We start from the raw sequence: 19,178 nt of genomic DNA on the forward strand, positions 1-19,178 counted from the left end.
TATGATTGAAGTCATATGGTATGTGTCTTTCTCTGACTTATTTCACTTAGCATAATCTCTCTAGCTCCATCCATGTTGTTGCAAGTGGAAAGATGTCATTCTTTTTTATGGCTGAATAATATTCAATGGTACATATATACTACATATTAATTATCCATTCATCTGGCAATGGACACTTGGGCTACTTCCATAATTTGATTATTGTAAATTATGCTCCAATAAGCATGTGCATCTATTCCTTTCAAGTTTTTTGGTATTATTTTGGGTAAATACTCAGTACTGCAATTACTGGATCATAAGGTAGTTATATTTTTAACTTTTAGAGGAACCTCCATTCTATCTTCCATGGTAGTGCCACCCTTTTGCATTCCCACTGAGAATGCAAGAAGGTTCCTTTTCCGCCACATCCTCTCAAACACTTCTTTCTCCTATTGTTGCGTTTAGCCATTCAGACCAGCCATTCAGACCAGATGTGATATCTCATTGTAGTTTTGACTTGCATTTCCATAATAATGAGTGATGTTGAGAGTCTTTTCATGTGTCTCTTGGCCATCTGAATGTTTTTGTTTCTGTTTTTTGAAAAAAATCTATTCATCTGTATGTTTTCTTTGGAGAACTGTCTGTTCATGCCTTCTGCCATTTTTTAAATTGGATTATTTGGGGTATTTTTGCTGTTGAGTTCTATGAGTTCTTTGTATATTTTGGATACTAACCTTTTATCAGATATGTTGTTTGCAAATATCTTCCTTCAATAGTTTGCCTTGTAGTTTTGTTGATTGATTCCTTTGTTGTGCAGAAGATTTTTATTTTCATGTAGTCCCAACAGTTTATTTTTGCTTTTGTTTCCCTTGCTTCAGAAGACATATATACAAAAATGTTGCTAAGGCTGATATCACAGAAATTACTGCCTGTGCTCTTTTCTAGAATTTTTATGGTCTCATGTCTAACATTTAGGTCCTTAATCCATTTTCAGTTTATTTTTGTGTATGGTGTAAGAAAGTGGTCCAGTTTCATTGTTTTGCATGTTGCTATCTAGTTCTCCCAACATCATTTGTTGAAGAGATTGTCTTATTTCCATTGGATATTCTTTCTTGCTTTGTCGAGGATTAGTTGACGATAGAGTTGTGGGTTCATTTCTGGGTTCTCTGTACTGTTGCATTGATCTATGAGTCTATTTTTGTACCAGTACCATACTTTTTTGATCACTACAGCTCTGTAATATAACTTGAAACCTGGAATTGTGATGCCTCCAGCTTTGCTTTTCTTTTTCAAGATTGCTTTGGTTATTTGGGGTCTTTTTTGGTTCCATATGAATTTTAGGGTTGTTTGTTCTAGCTTTGTGAAAAAAAATGTTGTTGGTATTTTGATAAGGACTGCATTAAATGTGTAGATTGCCTTGGGTAGTATACACATTTTAACAATGTTTGTTCTTCCAATCTTTTTTTTTTTTTTCAAGAGAGAGAATGAGAGAGCACGAGAGGGAGGAGGGTCAGAGGGAGAAGCAGACTCCCTGCTGAGCAGGAAGCCCGATGTGGGACTCGATCCCGGGACTCCAGGATCATGACCTGAGCCGAAGGCAGTCGCTTAACCAACTGAGCCACCCAGGCACCCTGTTCTTCCAATCTTTGAGCATGGCATGCCTTTCCATTTTTGGTGTCATCTTCAATTTCTTTTATCAGTGTTTTATGGTTTTCAGAGAACAGGACTTTCACCTCTTTGGTTAAGTTCTTTTTTTCTAGATATTTTATTGCTTTTGTACAATTGTAAATGAGACTGTTTTCTTCTCTTTCTGCTCTTTAATTATTAGTATATAGAAATATAACAGATTTCTGTACATTGATTTTGTATCCTGAGACTTTACTGAATTCATTTATTAGTTCTAGTATATTTTCTTTTTGGAGTCTTTAGGATTTTCTAGCTATAGTATCATGTTATCTTCAAATAGTGGAAGTTTGAATTCTTCCTTGCTTATTTGGATGCCTTTTATTATTTATTTATTTATTTATTTATTTATTTATTTATTTATTTATTTTCTCTGGTTGCTGTGGCTTAGACTTCCAGTACTGTGTTGAATAAAAGTGGTGAGAGTGGATATCCTTGTCCTGTTCCTGATCTTAGAGGAAAAACTCTAGCTGCTGTTGCTGGTTTTTCATATATACGACCTTTATTATGTTGAAGTATGGTCCTTCTAATCTCCTTTTTGAGTTTTTATTTTTATCATGAATGGATGTTGTACTTTTTCTGCATCAATTTAAATGATCATATGGTTTTAATATGATTAACCTTTTTAAAAAACCTACCACAGATCAATTATTTCCTATAAGAAACAGAGTATTAGTGTTATCAATTATGATTCAGTGGTATGTTTCTCAGAAGAAAACATATAATATTCATATTTGTCCCTTTAGTCTTTTCTTCCCAAATTCTATCCTCTATATCACTGTTAGATCAATTTCCCCTAAACAGTTTTCTTTGTGATATTCCACTCCCCTTAAATTTAATTGTCCCTTCACTACAAGTTAAAATCCAAAAGCTTCCACTTTGACATTTCAGGCTATCAAATGATCTGGTACTTATTTGTGTTTTGAATTGTCCTCCCAAATTACATTTCAACCTAAAGTCTCTGCTTTTATCTACAAATCTATCTCCTTTATATCCATGGTTTGGATTGTGAATTCTCTAGACCTGAAATTCCCTTCATTATATTGTGTATATACAAAGTATAAATTCTACTTCCTCCATGAATTTTTTGAGGACATCATCCCATACTGATCTCCATCTCCTGAATTCTGATAACCTTATTAATTGCAAATTTGTCACTTGGCCTTAGGTTAATATCTTTTAACTATTATATATAAATATATATATAAATATTGTCTATAATATATATATATTATATACACTCTTGAAGAGAATGTGAATGTTATAACTACAAATCATGTGAATGAGTTACTGAACAAGCCTATCACACTTTATCCAAACAAATGTCTCCCATTTAAAGAAGTTACCTTTAGAAAATCAAATACTTAATACAATAGTGTTATTGTTCAAAATATAATTAGCATCTCTTTTTGGGAATTCTTTCTGTAGAGCTTTCATCCTTTGGGGACTAATATAGTTTTTGAAATAGTAAAGTCATATTGATTTGAGATGGTGAATAGTTTGAGTGATATAGTTTGGCATTAAATTTCTTTATTCTTGCATCCCTTTGATTTCATTATTTTATATGATGATTTTCAAACAATAAAAGAATATTTAAAAAATATATTTCTTATGATACACCTAAAATACATTAGAAGAATTTCTTCAAAATATTTTGAGCCTAGGAGTAAGTGTGCAATTTTACAAAAAAAAAATTAATCCTCTGAAAAGATTAACACTTATTTGGGAGACAACTTTCTAGTAGCCTAAAAATCTTTCTCATTTCTGAAAAAAAAAATACATACATAAATAAATAGAAATATTTTACCGTTCCACACAGCCGGAAAGCCTGTAGCAATGGCTAGAAGCAGGGGCATCATGACCCCCAGCAACATATAAGAATCCATTGTATGCTGCAACTCCCACACCTCCACGTCTTTTGGACATTGAAGCACACAGACTCCACTTGTTAGTGTGTGGGTCAAAGTATTCCACTGATTTGAGGCAGGAACTTCCATCACGACCACCAATAGCATATAGTCTAGGAAAAAAGAGCAGAAGTGTGTGTGTGTGTGTGTGTGTGCGTGTGTGTGTATAAAACGCTTTCAATTTGTGCATCGAATAAATGTAAAAACACCTTGTACAAAGCATTCAAGTTTATGACTATATGTTCTGCTCCCTTAGTATTTTGTAGTGGATGCCCCGAGTTTGTGAATGGATAGTTACCTAAAGGCATTTTTCAAGGTCTAATCTACTCCAAACCTCCCATGCTTCATCATTTTTGTGAAAGTTTGACACAATGGACTAAAACGTTCCATGAGAAATGAAGACAGAGAGAGAAAGGAGATATCAAAAGCATTGGCAATATTTGTCAATGCCTCAATAAACCTGGAAATTAAAATATAAAAAGGGTAGGTAGGATGTTTCCAAAGACTAACTCCAGCAACCTTATGATTTTGGCTAGGTTCAACTGCATAGCATTAAAATCCCTTTTATCTTTATGAACTGTTTTACTTAGTATTAAAAACATTTGTCATGAAATAAGTCAATCAGAGAAAGACATGTATCATATGATCTCACTGATATGAGGAATTCTTAATCTCAGGAAACAAACTGAGGGTTGTTGGAGTGGTGGGGGGTGGGAGAGATGGGGTGGCTGGGCGATAGACATTGGGGAGGGTATGTGCTATGGTGAGCGCTGTGAATTGTGCAAAACTGTTGAATCACAGATCTGTACCTCTGAAACAAATAATATATTATATGTTAAAAAAAAAGAAGATAACAGGAAGGGAAAAATGAAGGGGGGGAATTGGAGGGGGAGATGAACCATGAGAGACTATAGACTCTGAGAAACAAACTGAGGGTTCTAGAGGGGAGGATGTGGGGGGATGGGTTAGCCTGGTGATGGGTATTAAAGAGGGCATGTTCTGCATGGAACACTGGGTGTTATTCGCAAACAATGAATCATGGAACACTACATCAAAAACTAATGATGCAATGTATGGTGATTAACATAACAATAAAATAAAATAAAATATATTAAAAAATCATTTGTCATTAAGAAGACTAACTTAATAAATGACTAAGGGAATAAGATAGAATCAACAAACTGGATTTTTTCCTAAGAAGATATATTAGCTATCCCATTTCTTCCATAAATTTTAGAATGCCAATTCTTATGATGAGCAGTATTTTTAATCTAATTTAAATTACTTCTGCATCAATAAAAAACATAAACATTTACTAAACCATATGTTTATAACTGCCCTTCATGCTCAGTTGTGAATAATAGCATGTCAGTAAAACATAATTAAATTAGTCAAATTTGATGATTTCAGTCTGTTCTGTAATAGGTAGGAGACTGTTCCCAAGTCACCTGATATTGAGATCAGGCCAAAGATAATCAGATTTAGGAGTATTTTAAGCTCTAAGACACTGTAAGACTAGGTATCCTCTTAATAGACATTTACTACTTCATGCACAAGGTGATATAAACCATCTTTGCTGAAATTTCCCAGTTGTATGATGAAATGTTGATTTTATATACAGTCAGTACAGACACACAAGGCTGTCTCCTGCCACTGATCAATTCTGGTGTCTGAAATTGTGATCATTAAAGTCTCTCCTATATGCTGGTCATTGTTTCTAAAGGCCTCTTGTTAGAAATGGCATAATTGCCCTGAAGAAGTAACAATTCAAAGATCTTAGCAACCTTTAATGTCATTGGGTTTTAATATATTACCTTGCTGTCATAGGCAAGTGATCAGGAAGGGGGAAAGATTCAGAAAGATAAGACTCGGTGTAATTATAGAGTTGGGAACCCTGAACACTCAAGACAGTGAATGATAAAGAACACAAAGACTTGCCCTATTATAAAACTAACCAGTTTTAATAAGAATAAGTCATGATGCAAAAAATGGTAACTTCTTGAAGGCAAAATTGGAACTTCTTTGCCTATAAAAGTGCTTCTCAAATTTAACTTGCTCACAAGTCACTTGAGAATATATTTTTTTAAAGATTTTATTTATTTATTTGAGACAGAATGAGAGAGAGAGAGAGAACACATGAGAGGGGGGAGGGTCAGAGGGAGAAGCAGACTCCCCGCTGAGCAGGGAGCCCGATGTGGGACTCGATCCAGGGACTCCGGGATCATGACCTGAGCCGAAGGCAGTCGCTTAACCAACTGAGCCACCCAGGCGCCCCGAGGATATTTTTTAAATGCCAATTCTGATTCAGGAAGTCTAGGGTGCGGCTAAAATTCAGCATTTCTTTTTTTTTTTTTTTTAAGATTTTATTTATTTGACAGAGAGAGAGACAGCCAGAGAGAGAACACAAGCAGGGAGAGCAGGAGAGGGAGAAGTAGGCTTCCTGCAGAGCAGGGAGCCTGATGCGGGGCTTGATCCCAGGACCATGGGATCATGACCTGAGCCGAAGGCAGATGCTTAACCATCTGAGCCACCCAGGCACCCCATCAGCATTTCTAAATAGATCTAAGGTAATGCTGATGCTGCTGGTCCCAGGACTATGCTTGAATAGCAAGGCAAGACAGAATATTTAATTAAATGTTCATTTTAGACAAGCATTTTCCATGTAATGAAGGGAAAGTTCCAACAAAGGACTTATATTACTGATTACTATGATGTCCTGGTCATTGAGAATGCTTATTGATTGATGGATCACATCACTGAAGTTTGTACCACATGACCTGGGAGTAAAGAGCATTCATATTTGGGTTTACTCACTTATTGTTTAATGCAACAACACCAACTGTGCTTCTAGGAGTTGACATACTGGCCACATAATTCCATTGACGTCCCTCAGGGTCCCATCTTTCTACGGTATTTAGATAACTCCATCCATCATGACCACCGACAGCATACATTGGTCCTTCAAGTGTGGTTACACCTAAGAGATAAAAATAACATGAGGTCTCACCTAGGTATACCACACATAATGAATTTTTTTTTCATTTTGCAAGCAACTGGCTGTTTAAAAAATTGTTTTTGTTTCTTAAATGGTTTTGTGTATACATTATAATTTACTAATCTTGATATGAAATTAAACATGGTCTCTCAACCCTAGGAAATTTTCAGGCATAGTTACTGTATAATGGCAGGGTGTCATTGTTGTAATACTGAAGTTAATGGAAGTAGTGGAACACACCATTTCTAGGGATGTAATAGAAAATGCAAACTATTTTTTCTGGCATAATTTCAACATCATTTTTTATATGTAAGGGATAGATGAGACATCTATACTGAATCTTAGATAATTCTTAGTTTATTCATAGTTTATTCATAGGTTAGCTGTAGTAGGTCTTTTTAACCCCTGCTTTTTATTATAGTGATAAAAAAATTCATATGAGATAACCAAATAAACAGGGATTTTTGAGGTTTAGTTAGAAATTTGTTCCATTACATACTATGAATTGCCCCTATCTAACTGCTTCTCTGGGAATTCACATAATTAGCCTTTTCCCACCACCTTCTTCACCATCTCAATTAGCATCTCAGTGGTATAACTTCATCACTTCTACCTTCTTAGTAATATCAATTAGATTTTAAAAACTTGCTATGATTTCTCTGTAAGATATGTTTTCTAAGCAATGTCTAGGAATCACACTGACACAACTGAGCTGAATAATTATATAGTTCATCATTTGACATGGACACTTTTTTAGATAATGTGGGAAAAAAGACAATACCTGCCACTTTTTAGATGTGTAAGTCAGTTCTTAAAAAAATAAGGCAATTATTATGCTTTTTAAACAAACTCTAAGATATTGAAAATTTATGGAGTCTACCATGAAGAAAGATTTACCCTGACAAATATTCAGGAGAATCAAAGTTCCCAGCTGTTTCAGAAGTCTCCACTTCATCTTTCTTAAACTTCTTGGGAGTCTCTAGCTTAAGTATAACTCAGAGTTACTCTCAATCAAAGCAGTTTTTTCTAAATATCCTTGCTTTGGCCCTGCATCCCAAGCCTTTTGCTGAAATACAGATTTGCCTCTTATGGGAAGGGACAAAGTTCATCAAATTAGAAACACAATGTCTTTCCATCATCAAGTGCTTTTTTTTTTTCTAAATTTAGTTTAGAAGAAAACTCCCTATTGTAGTTTTATGTTCCTCAATGATGTATTCCTTTCAAAACTTTTTATTCTTCCTAAAGTGGTACCCTTTTAAAATACATTTGAAGGGAGGCAGGATTAACAAGTATGACATCTGAAACAAGAAAAAAGTGTTTCACAAGTTTTTACCATTTGATTCAGCTTTTCAACATTTTGGAGACATTTTGACTAAGGGTTTGGCTAAATCCCAATAATGTGCATTCATGATGAGCACTGGGTGGTGTATGGAATTGTTGAATCACTATATGGTACACCTGAAACTTATATAATACTGTATGTTAATTATACTGGAATTAAAATAAAATAAAATCTCAATAATGTACAGCTGTATTAATTTTTTAAAAAGATCTACTAATGATCCATTCTTTAGAAACTATGTAACATTAAGCTCTTACCTAAGCCATGCCTATGTGTTGACATGGGAGGCATCACAGTCCAGATTTTGCCAACTGGATTAAAACATTCCACAGTATTCAAAGTTTTTAAACCATCTCTTCCTCCCACGACATAGAGCTTATTATCAATAACTGCAACTCCAAACTGAAGCCTATGGCCACTCATGGTGCCAATATGTAGCCAGCTGTTGGTTCTGAGATCGTATTTTTCGATTGTAGTGGTACCTTTTAAAGGGATATTAAAAAATGGAAACATTGCTTGTATAAAAATTTTAGTTGGCATCATTCACATTATATTTATGTACCTATAATTTATAGCATAGAATCAGTGATTGCAACTCAAATTAAAGTACCCAAGGATTCTCTAACCTGGTTGACAAGGCAAAGGTAATATTTTGCTGCCATCGGATCCAAATGGAAGAGTCAGAATAAAACAGTTCATTTAACGTATATGGTTTGTATACTTGTAACGGTTTCTTTGGCTATACTATGCTACTAGTAGTACTAACAGAGGTGTCAACATGGTAATTTGAATCTATTACCAACTCTTTACACATCCATCATTATTTTAATTACCTATGGTCATTCAATATATGAATTTATGTCCTTTTATTTTATTCAGTTGTGTGTGTGCTGATTTAAAATACAAGTGACTAAAGAAACAGGAATGAAAATTCCTTTTAAAAGGGCCTTTGGTGTTGATTCATACAATTTTCCATGACAGTAAAATGAAGGATTATAATTAAAAATAGATTAAGATTATTTATAATTATTTATTATATTTAAGAATTTAGTTCTGAGATATTACCTACTTTATGTGTTAATAAAAGTTCATTTTCTACTCAACTAGTAAAATGTTAATTTTGCTACCATAGTATACTGTCACTACTGCCATAGTAAATTGCCACTACTTTGTAATAAATTGATAATTTTTGCATCCATGTTCATCAGTAATATTGGCCTGCAGTTTTCTTTTTTAGTGGAGTCTTTACCTGGTTTTGGTATCAGGGTAATGCTGGTCTCATACAATGAATTAGAAAGTTTTCCTTCCTTTTCTATTTTTTGGAATAGTTTGAGAAGAATAGGTACTAAATCTTCTTTAAATGTTTGGCAGAATTACCCTATGAAGCCATGAAGCCCTGGACTTCTGTTTACTGAGAGACTTCTGATTACTGATTTAATTTCTTTGCTGGTTATCAGTCTATTCAAGTTTTCTATTTCTATTTTGGTAGTTTATATGTTTCTAGAAATTTATCCATTTCTTTTATGTTGTCCAATTTGTTGGTATATAATTTTTCATAATATTCTTTTATAATTGTTTGTATTTCTGTGGTGTTGGTTATTTGTCCTCTCTCATTTTTTATTTTATTTATTTGGGGTCTTTCTCTTTTCTTTTTGATAAGTCTGGCCAGACGTTTATCAATTTTATTTTTTTATGTTTTGAAACAACTAGCTCCTGGTTTCACTGATCTGTTCTATTTTTTCTTAGTTTCTATATCATTTATTTCTGCTGCAATCTTCATTATTTCCTCCCTTCTGCTGGCTTATGTTTCATTTGTTCTTATTTTTCTAGCTCCTTTAGTGCATAATAAATTGTCAGTTCTGTGAGCAATGCTTTTTTACCAGTCATTCAGAATAGCTGCTGCTATTTTTTAGTAAAAGTTGATTTTGCACAAGGAAGTTTCTGACTAATAACCAAGGTAGGAAGTAAAGATTTATTATTCGCACATATAGTGTACTTAAGACTGCTTTTGGCAGATTTACGGAATTTCATCACAAATGCATAGAGCCAACCATTGGAATAAGCGAAAAACACTTCTCAGTTGCTATTCTACTGGGCAACTTGTGGAGAAAATATAATTAATTAGTTATGATGAAAATATGTTTACATCTGAACTGTATCCACTGACCAATTATAATGCTATGGTATGAGATCATACCAAGTCAAAATTTAAGGAAAGTATATTGTATCTATGGCTGCTTCTGAAAGTTTTTCTATGTATATTAGCTTAGTGAAGACAGTGTTTATTTCTTTTCTGTAGTTTTAGATCTTTTCTGATGAATATTGCACTGTAAGTATTTATGTCTCAAGAGTTTAGATTTTCACAATAAAAACTTGTGTATATACAGATACTCATTATCCTTTATCTTTAATACCTCCATCTTTCACTGATAAGATGGATTTGGCTGAATGCTGATTTACAGATCAACAATTGCTCTATTGACTACATTTACTACTGAAAGGTCAAATAACACCACTTAGAAGAATATCTTTTCTACACTAAGTATCTCTGGATGATCCTGTTAAAACTGGAATATCTACAAACATGCATCAACTTTCATTCTGTCAACCAGCCCATTTTTTTCTGAACTTTTTCAGATCTTTCTACTTCCTCATTCCAATCTTCCCAAATCTGTCTTCCTACCCACTTCTTCCTATTTTAACCTTTTATTTCAAACTCTTTTCAGTAGTGGAAGTAAATAAAAAGCGAATTTAGATTAGGAAATGAAGACTAGGCTGCTCTAGTTACTAAAATTACAGAAATATTAATAGTGAAGTAGTCAGGAAATTGTACAAAGGTACATTAATCAAGTGCATACAGAGGATTTACACTGAAGTAATGTAGAAGTCTGTTTTATGCCAAGTTAGTTTTTTTTTTTTTTCTTTCTGGGCATTAGATGAAATATAGAAGATTAATATATCCCACATCTCTTATTTTTGTCTATGAACATATATAACTGGTAGTTCTATATCTTGAATTCTGAGGATTTCTTCAGCCCGTTTACCTACCTCCACTATTGCTTCAACTAATCGAATGTAAATCTCCTAGCTGGCCTACTATGTCAGCTCTACATTTGATGGGAAAACTTAAATTAGATTTTTTTTTTTTTTTTTTTTACTGACGTCTCTCCTTAGGACTCATTTTATGATGTTTCTGTGTATAAAACTCTTCTTCCCTAAAACGTTGCAAATATTGTTTCTCAATTCATCTCTAAGCTCCTATTCGACCCTCATTTATGATCTGGTCAAGAGGAAACAAAACCAACCTAACGTAGTATTGCTGAGAACATGATAGCTCCTATAGCTGTGAATATATCTGATTTAACGATTTTGTCCATCTATTTTTTTTTTTTTAGTGTTCCATGATTCATTGTTTGCGTATAACACCCAGTGCTCCATGCAGAATGTGCCCTCTTTAATACCCATCACCAGACTAACCCATTCCCCCAACCCCCTCCTCTCTAGAACCCTGTTTGTTTTTCAGAGTCCATAGTCTCTCATGGTTCGTCTCCCCCTCCGATTTCCCACCCTTCATTCTTCCCCTCCTGCTATCTTCTTCTTCTTCTTTTTTTTTTTAACATATAATGTATTATTTGTTTCAGAGGTACAGGTCTGTGATTCAACAGTCTTACACAATTCACAGCGCTCACCATAGCACATACCCTCCCCAATGTCTATCACCCAGCCACCCCATCTCTCCCACCCCCCACCACTCCAGCAACCCTCAGTTTGTTTCCTGAGATTAAGAATTCCTCATATCAGTGAGATCATATGATACATGCCTTTCTCTGATTGACTTATTTCACTGAGCATAATACCCTCCAGTTCCATCTACATCATTGCAAATATATATACAATGGAATATTATGCAGCCGTCAAAAGGAGTGAAATCTTTCCATCTATTTTTAAAATGATCTAAAAATAACTATATTAGCCTCCCATTTATCCCATGCCATACCGCCTCTCAGAATTCATTGTTTTTAATAAATGAAAAGTTACTGCATACCTTTATGTACAAAGCCCAAAGTTTACCATTGGACCATTTTGTAAATTTTGACTCTGTGATCATACAACTTTCTGATGATTCTTTTAATATACATGGTAGGAGTTACAGTTAGCCCCAGCCACTTGTGTGATGCCTATATCTACCAACTAATTCCAAGTTAACTGTATGAGTCAAAAAGAAAATTAAGGTCAGAAGAAGTACTGCATTTCCTAGACATCAAAAGGGGAAAAATTCAGAAAATATCTTTAAAAAATGAAATAATGCACTCTAAGAAAAAGTATGCATATTGAAATTATTTTTATAGTTTCATGAAAGAATGGAAATGTAATACTGATTTAAATAGACAAATGTTACCCTTAATGTTTTGTTATACTTAAGGTTATTTTTCTTTCTTTTCTTTCTTGCCCCTAAGTGCTCAACCTGGGTTTTCTATAGATTCTAAGACTCTTAAAAAGAGAGGTCAGTTTTTGTTGTTTTGCTCTTTCTTCTAAAATAGTGGCAGTATAGCAAAAAGGAACATATAATTTAAGTAAGAATTCCACTTCCAGTCTTTCTAGATGCTTGTCCTTGGGTTGGCTATGTAACCTTAAGAGCATCAGTTTCCTAATCTGCAAAACTGCAATACTATCTTGCAGCATTATTGTGAGGATTAGAAATTATGTTTGCAAAATGCCAATGAAGGGTGAGGAACTCAAAAATAGTTGTTTTTTACTATTATTGTAGTTGTCTGCAACTTCCCATAGGGCCTTTTTTTTCTCCATACACTAGGTACTCATGAAGTCTCAAATGAAACTTAGTTCCTTCCATATGAAACCATGGTAATAGAGTCAAGGGGATTATAGGTTCACATTTAAGTCATTCTTTTTTTTTTTTCGGTCATTTCTTTTTTTTTTTTATTTTATTATGTAATGTTAGTCACCGTACAATACATCATTCGTTTTTGATGTAGTGACCCACGATCCATTGTTTTCGTATAACACCCAGTGCTTCATGCAGTACATGCCCTCCTTAATACCCATCACCGGGCTAACCCATCCCCCCCCTCCCCTCTAAAACCCTGTTTGTTTCTCAGGTCCATAGTCTCTTATGGTTCATCTCTCCCTCCAATTCCCCCCACCCATTTTTCCCTTCCTTCTCTTAATGTCCTCCATGTTATTCCTTATGTTCCACAAATAAGTGAAACTATATGATAATTGACTTTCTCTGCTTGACTTATTTCACTTAGCATAATCTCCTCCAGTCCCATCCATGTTGATGTAAAAGTTGGGTATTCATCTTTTCTGATGGCTGAGTAATATTCCATTGTATATATGGACTACATCTTCTTTATCCATTCATCTGTTGAAGGGCATCTCGGCTCTTTCCACAGTTTGGCTATTGCGGACATTGCTGCTATGAACATTGGGGTGCATATGGCCCTTCTTTACACTACATCTGTGTCTTTGGGGTAAATACCCAGTAGTGCAATTGCTGGATCATAGGGTAGCTCTATTTTTAAATTTTTGAGGAACCTCCACACTGTTTTCCAAAGTGGCTGTACCAACTTGCATTCCCACCAACAGTCTAAGAGGGTTCCCCTTTCTCCACAACCTCTCCAACATTTGCTGTTTCTTTACCTGTCCATTTTTCCTATTCTAACTGGTGTAAGGTTGTATCTTAATGTGGTTTGTTTGGATTTTGATTTTGATTTCCCTGATGGCTAATGATGATGAACATTTTTTCATGTGTCTGTTAGCCATTTGTATGTCTTCTTCAGAGAAGTGTCTGTTCATCTCTTCTGCCCACTTTTTGACTTGATTATTTGTTTCTTCGGTGTTGGGTTTGAGAAGTTCTTTATAGATTTTGGATACCAGCCCTTTATCTGCAGTGTCATTTGCAAATATCTTCTCCCATTCTGTGGGTTGCCTCTTTGTTTTGTTGACTGTTTCCTTTGCTGTGCAGAAGCTTTTGATCTTGATGAACTCCCAAAAGTTCATTTTTGCTTTTGTTTCACTAGCTTTTGGAGATCTATCTTGAAAGAAGTTGTTGTGGCCGATGTCAAAGAGGATACTGCCTATGTTCTCCTCTAGGATTTTGATGGATTCCTGTCTCACATTGAGGTCTTTCATCCACTTTGAGTTTATCCTTGTGAATGGTGTTAGAGAATGGTCGAGTTTCATTCTTCTGCATGTGGCTGTCCAATTTTCCCAGCACCATTTATTGAAGAGACTGTCTTTTTTCCATTGCATGTTTTTTCCTGCTTTGTCAAAGATTATTTGACCATAGAGTTGAGGGTCCATATCTGGGTTCTCTATTCTGTTCCATTGGTCTGTATGTCTGTTTTTGTGCCAGTACCATGCTGTCTTGGTGATCACTGCTTTGTAATATAGCTTGAAATAGGGCAATGTGATGCCCCCAGCTTTGTTTTTCTTTTTCAACATCTCCTTGGCAATTCGGGGTCTTTTCTGATTCCATACAAATTTTAGGATTGTTTGTTCCAGCACTTTGAAAAATGTCATTGGAATTTTGATCGGGATGGCATTGAAGGTATAGATTGCTCTGGGTAGCATAGACATTTTAACAATGTTTATTCTTCCGATCCTTGAGCATGGAATATTTTTCCATCTTTTTGTGTCTTCTTCAATTTCTTTCATGTGTGTTTTGTAGTTCCTAGAGTATAGATCCTTTACCTCTTTGGTTAGGTTTATTCCGAAGTATCTTACGGTTTTTGGTGCTATTGTAAATGGAATTGTTTCTTTAATTTCTCTTTCAACAGTTGTGTTGTTAGTGTATAAGAAAGCAACTGATTTCTGTGCATTTATTTTGTATCCTGCCACCTTACTGAATTGCTGGGTGAGTTCTAGTAATTTGGGGGTGGACTCTTTTGGGTTTTCCACATAAAGTATCATGTCGTCTGCGAAAAGAGAGAGTTTGACTTCTTCTTTGCCAATTTGAATACCTTTTATTTCTTTTTGTTGTCTGATTGCTGTTGATAGGACTTCTAGTACTATGTTGAACAACAGTGGTGAGAGTGGGCACCCTTGACGTGTTCCTGATCTTAAGGGAAAGGCTCTCAACTTTTCCCCATTGAGGATGATATTCGCTGTGGGTTTTTCATAGATGGATTTTATGAGCTTGAGGAATGTTCCCTCTATCCCTATACTCTGGAGAGTTTTAATCAGGAAAGGATGTTGTATTTTGTGAAATGCTTTTTCTGCATCAATTGAGAGGATCGTATGGTTCTTCTCCCTCCTCTTATTAATGTGTTCTATCATATTGATTGATTTGTGAATGCTGAACCACCCTTGCATCCCGGGGATCAATCCCACTTGGTCGTGGTGGATGATCCTTTTAATGTATTGTTGGATCCTATTAGCTAGGATTTTGTTGAGGATTTTGGAATCGATATTCATCAGGGGTATCGGTGTGAAATTCTCCTTTTTGATGGGGTCCTTGCCTGGTTTGGGGATTAAGGTAATGCTGGCCTCATAGAATGAGTCTGGAAACATTCCCTCTGTTTCTATTTTTTGAAATAGCTTCAGGAGAATAGGTATTATTTATTCTTTGAGTGTTTGGTAGAATTCCCCAGGGAATCCATCAGGCCCTGGACTCTTGTTTTTTGGGAGGTTTTGGATCCCTGTTTCAATCTCGTTACTGGTTATTGGCCTATTCAGGTTGTCAATTTCTTCCTGTTTCAGTCTTGGCAGCTTATAGGTTTCCAGGAAGTCCTCCATTTCATCTAGATTGCTCAGTTTATTGGCATATAGTTGTTGATAATAATTTCTAATAATTGTTTCTATTTCCTTGGTGTTGGTTGTGATCTATCCCCTTTCATTCATAATTTTATTAATTTGGGTCCTTTCTCTCTCCTTTTGGATAAGTCTGGCCAGTGGTTTATCAATCTTATTAATTCTTTCAAAGAACGAACTTCTAGTTTCATTGATCTGATCTACTGTGTTTCTGGTTTCTAATTCATTGATTTCTGCTCTAATTTTAATTATTTCTCTTCTAATGTGTCGCTTAGGCATTGTTTGTTGCTTTTTCTCTAGTTCTTTAAGGTGTAGAGTTAGTTGGTGATTTCGGGATTTTTCTATTTTTTTGAGTGAGGCTTGGATGGCTATGTATTTCCCCCTTAGGACCACCTTTGCAGGATCCCATAGGTTTTGGACCGATGTGTTTTCGTTCTCATTGATTTCCATGAATTGTTTAAGTTCTTCATTGATTTCTTGGTTGACCCAAACATTCTTGAGCAGAGTGGTCTTTAGCTTCCAAGTTTTTTAATTTCTGCCAAATTTTTTCTTGTGATTGAGTTCCAGTTTTAGAGCGTTGTGGTCTGAGAATATGCAGGGAATAATCTCAATCTTTTGGTATCGGTTGAGACCTGATTTGTGACCCAGTATATGGTCTATTCTTAAGAAAGTTCCATGTGCGCTCGAGAAGAATGAGTATTCTGTTGTTTTAGGATGGAATGTTCTGTAAATATCTATGAGGTCTATCTGGTCCAATGTATCATTCAAAGCTCTTGTTTCCTTGTTGATTTTCTGCTTAGATGATCTGTCCATTGCTGAGAGTGGAGTATTGAGGTCTCCTACAATTAACGTATTGTTAGCAATATGACTCTTTATTTTGGTTAACAGTTGGCTTATGTAGATGGCTGCTCCCATGTTGGGGGCATAGACATTTACAATTGTTAGATCTTCTTGTTGGATAGACCCTTTAAGAATGATATAGTGTCCTTCTGTGTCTCTTATTACAGACTTTAGTTTAAAATCTAATTTGTCTGATATAAGAATTGCTACCCCAGCATTCTTTTGAGGTCCGCTGGCATGGAAGATGGATCTCCATCCCTTCACTTTCAGTCTGGATGTATCTTTAGGTTCAAAATGAGTCTCTTGTAGACAGCATATGGATGGGTCCTGTCTTTTTATCCAATCTGCAACCCTGTGCCGTTTTATGGGAGCATTTAGGCCATTCACGTTGAGAGTGATTATTGAAAGGTATGAATTAATTGTCATCATGTTGCCTGTGAAGACGTTGTTTTTATAGATTGTCCCTGTAAATTTCTGTTGTATATCACTCTTGGGGTCTTTCTCCTTTTATAGAACCCCCCTTCATATTTCTTGCAGGGCCGGCTTAGTGGTCACATATTCTTTCAACTTCTGCCAGTTGTGGAAGCTCTGCATCTCTCCATCCACTCTAAATGACAGCGGTGCCGGATAAAGTATTCTTGGCTGCATGTTCTTCTCGTTTAGTACCCTGAATATGTCTTGCCAGGCCTTTCTGGCTTGCCAGGTCTCTGTGGATAGGTCTGACATTATTCAGATGTTTCTCCCTCTGTACGTAAGGAATCTCTTCCCCCTAACTGCCCTTAAGATGGTTTCCTTGGTTCTAAGATTTGCAAGTTTAACTATTACATGCCGGGGTGTTGGCCTGTTTTCCTTGATCTTAAGAAGGGTCCTCTGTGCCTCTAGGACTCGAATGTTTGTTTCATTCCCCAGATTAGGGAAGTTCTCAGCTACGATTTGCTCAAATACATCTTCTAGCCCTCTCTCTCTCTCTCCACTCCCTCCGGGATTCCAATGATCCTGATATTGGAACGCCTCATGGTGTCACTTATTTCTCTGATTCTATTTTCATGGACTCTGAGTTGTTTTTCCCTGGCCTCCTCTTTTCCCTTTTTATCTATTATACTCTCTTCCAGATTGCTTATTCTCTCTTCTGTCTCAGTTACCCTAGCTGTTAGATTATCTAGATTGGATTGGATCTCATTGATAGCATTTTTAAGTTCTGCCAATTCCCCTTTTATTTCTTCCCTTAGAGACTCTATGTTGCCATTAATTCATTTCTCCATTCTAGCCATTGTCTTCACAATTGCTAGCCTGAATTCCATCTCCAACATCTTGGTTATATCTGCATCCATTTGTAAATCTGCAGCATAAGTCATAATCTCTGATTCTTTTCTGTTTTGGGGGCTCCTCCTCGTCATTCTGTTGATGGGTGGTTGAGGGAATGTATAGAGTCCAAATTATTGACCAGAACCCAAGGAAGATGCACCTGTTTTCTTGGGACCTTAGGGTTGCTGGCCTCTTGTTTTCCCATCATGTCTTCTGCGGGAGGGGCCTGCCGCACTGTTACTCAGGCAACCCTGTTTGGGCGGTGTTGCCCTGTGCCCCTGTGGCGGGGGATGGGCTCAGTGGGAATCAGTCTTTGGGGCTTTTGTTCTCTGGAGCCTTTCCCTGGTGGCTTTCTGCGTCTCTTCCGGGAGTCAGGGCACAAGAGACCGTTTCCAACCCTCTGCCTCAGAGCAGAGACACCGCAGTCTGTTCTTCAGTGAGCTCCTCCAGGCCACACTGTCTCCGTTTCTTTCCGTGCTGCTATAAACTGCAGCAGCCTGGGTTGTGCGCCCCTCCGCAGCACCCCCAGTCCTGCCTCCAGGTCGGGGCATGTCTCTGCCCTTTGTGCTTCTAAAACCACCAGCTGCTCCCAGTTTGCGTGCACGCGACTCTGCCGCTTGGGGTTTCCACCCCGGAGGTTGCAGTTCACCAGCGGGACTCCGGCGCACCGGTTTCCGCCTTGGAGGCTGCAGTTCACGTGCGCGCGACCATCGCTCCGGTCTGTCCAGTGGGCCTGCGGTTCGTGTGCGTGCGACCCCACCGCACTGGTCCTCCACCCTGGGGGCTGCCCTAAAGTTCTTTCCTGACGCTACCGGTCTGCGAGTCTGTGCCCTCTGCAGCGCGTGAGGCTGTCGCTCACCGGCGGTGTAGGATCCCCACGTCCAGGCACCCTCCCGCTGCCATTTATCCTCCGATATCTCCCCGCAGAATCACGGCTCTCGGCTTCCTACCTCAAAAACAACCACCTGCGATATTCTGTTTGTAGAGATCCAGATCTTCTTACATCTCAGGCTGGTTTCGTGGGTGCTCAGAGTGGTTTGGTAGATATCCAGCTCAATTCCGGGGACCAGTTGAAATAGGGTCCCCTACTCCTCTGCCATCTTTCCCCCCTCCCATTTCTGTCATTCTTAAAAAAACTGATAAGGAACTGTAGATACTTATTACTATTTTTTGTAACACATTCATTTTTTAATATAACTTAAGCAACAGGAAGCTGAAAAATAACAAAAATAGGGAACAAACAAAAAAAAACCCCACAAAATGTTCCATTTTTTTCACTTTGCAGGTTAAACTATTATTTTTAATTAGAAACTAAGGATAACTATGCTTGCTTTTTTTATGTAGTTCCCTTTAA

General features: G+C 36.6%; 1 protein-coding gene across 1 annotated transcript in view; it reads right to left on the reverse strand.

Annotated features, from left to right (window-relative positions):
* The window catches only part of KLHL4 (kelch like family member 4), a 172,601-nt gene that overhangs the window by 36,248 nt on the left and 117,175 nt on the right, over positions 1–19,178 (reverse strand). Inside the window, 3 exon segments of the mRNA XM_021692332.1 lie at positions 3,470–3,682; positions 6,384–6,546; positions 8,164–8,388. Coding sequence (XP_021548007.1) covers positions 3,470–3,682; positions 6,384–6,546; positions 8,164–8,388 — 601 coding nt within the window.

Source organism: Neomonachus schauinslandi, chromosome X (assembly GCF_002201575.2).
Source record: "Neomonachus schauinslandi chromosome X, ASM220157v2, whole genome shotgun sequence".
Lineage (NCBI taxonomy): Eukaryota > Metazoa > Chordata > Mammalia > Carnivora > Phocidae > Neomonachus > Neomonachus schauinslandi.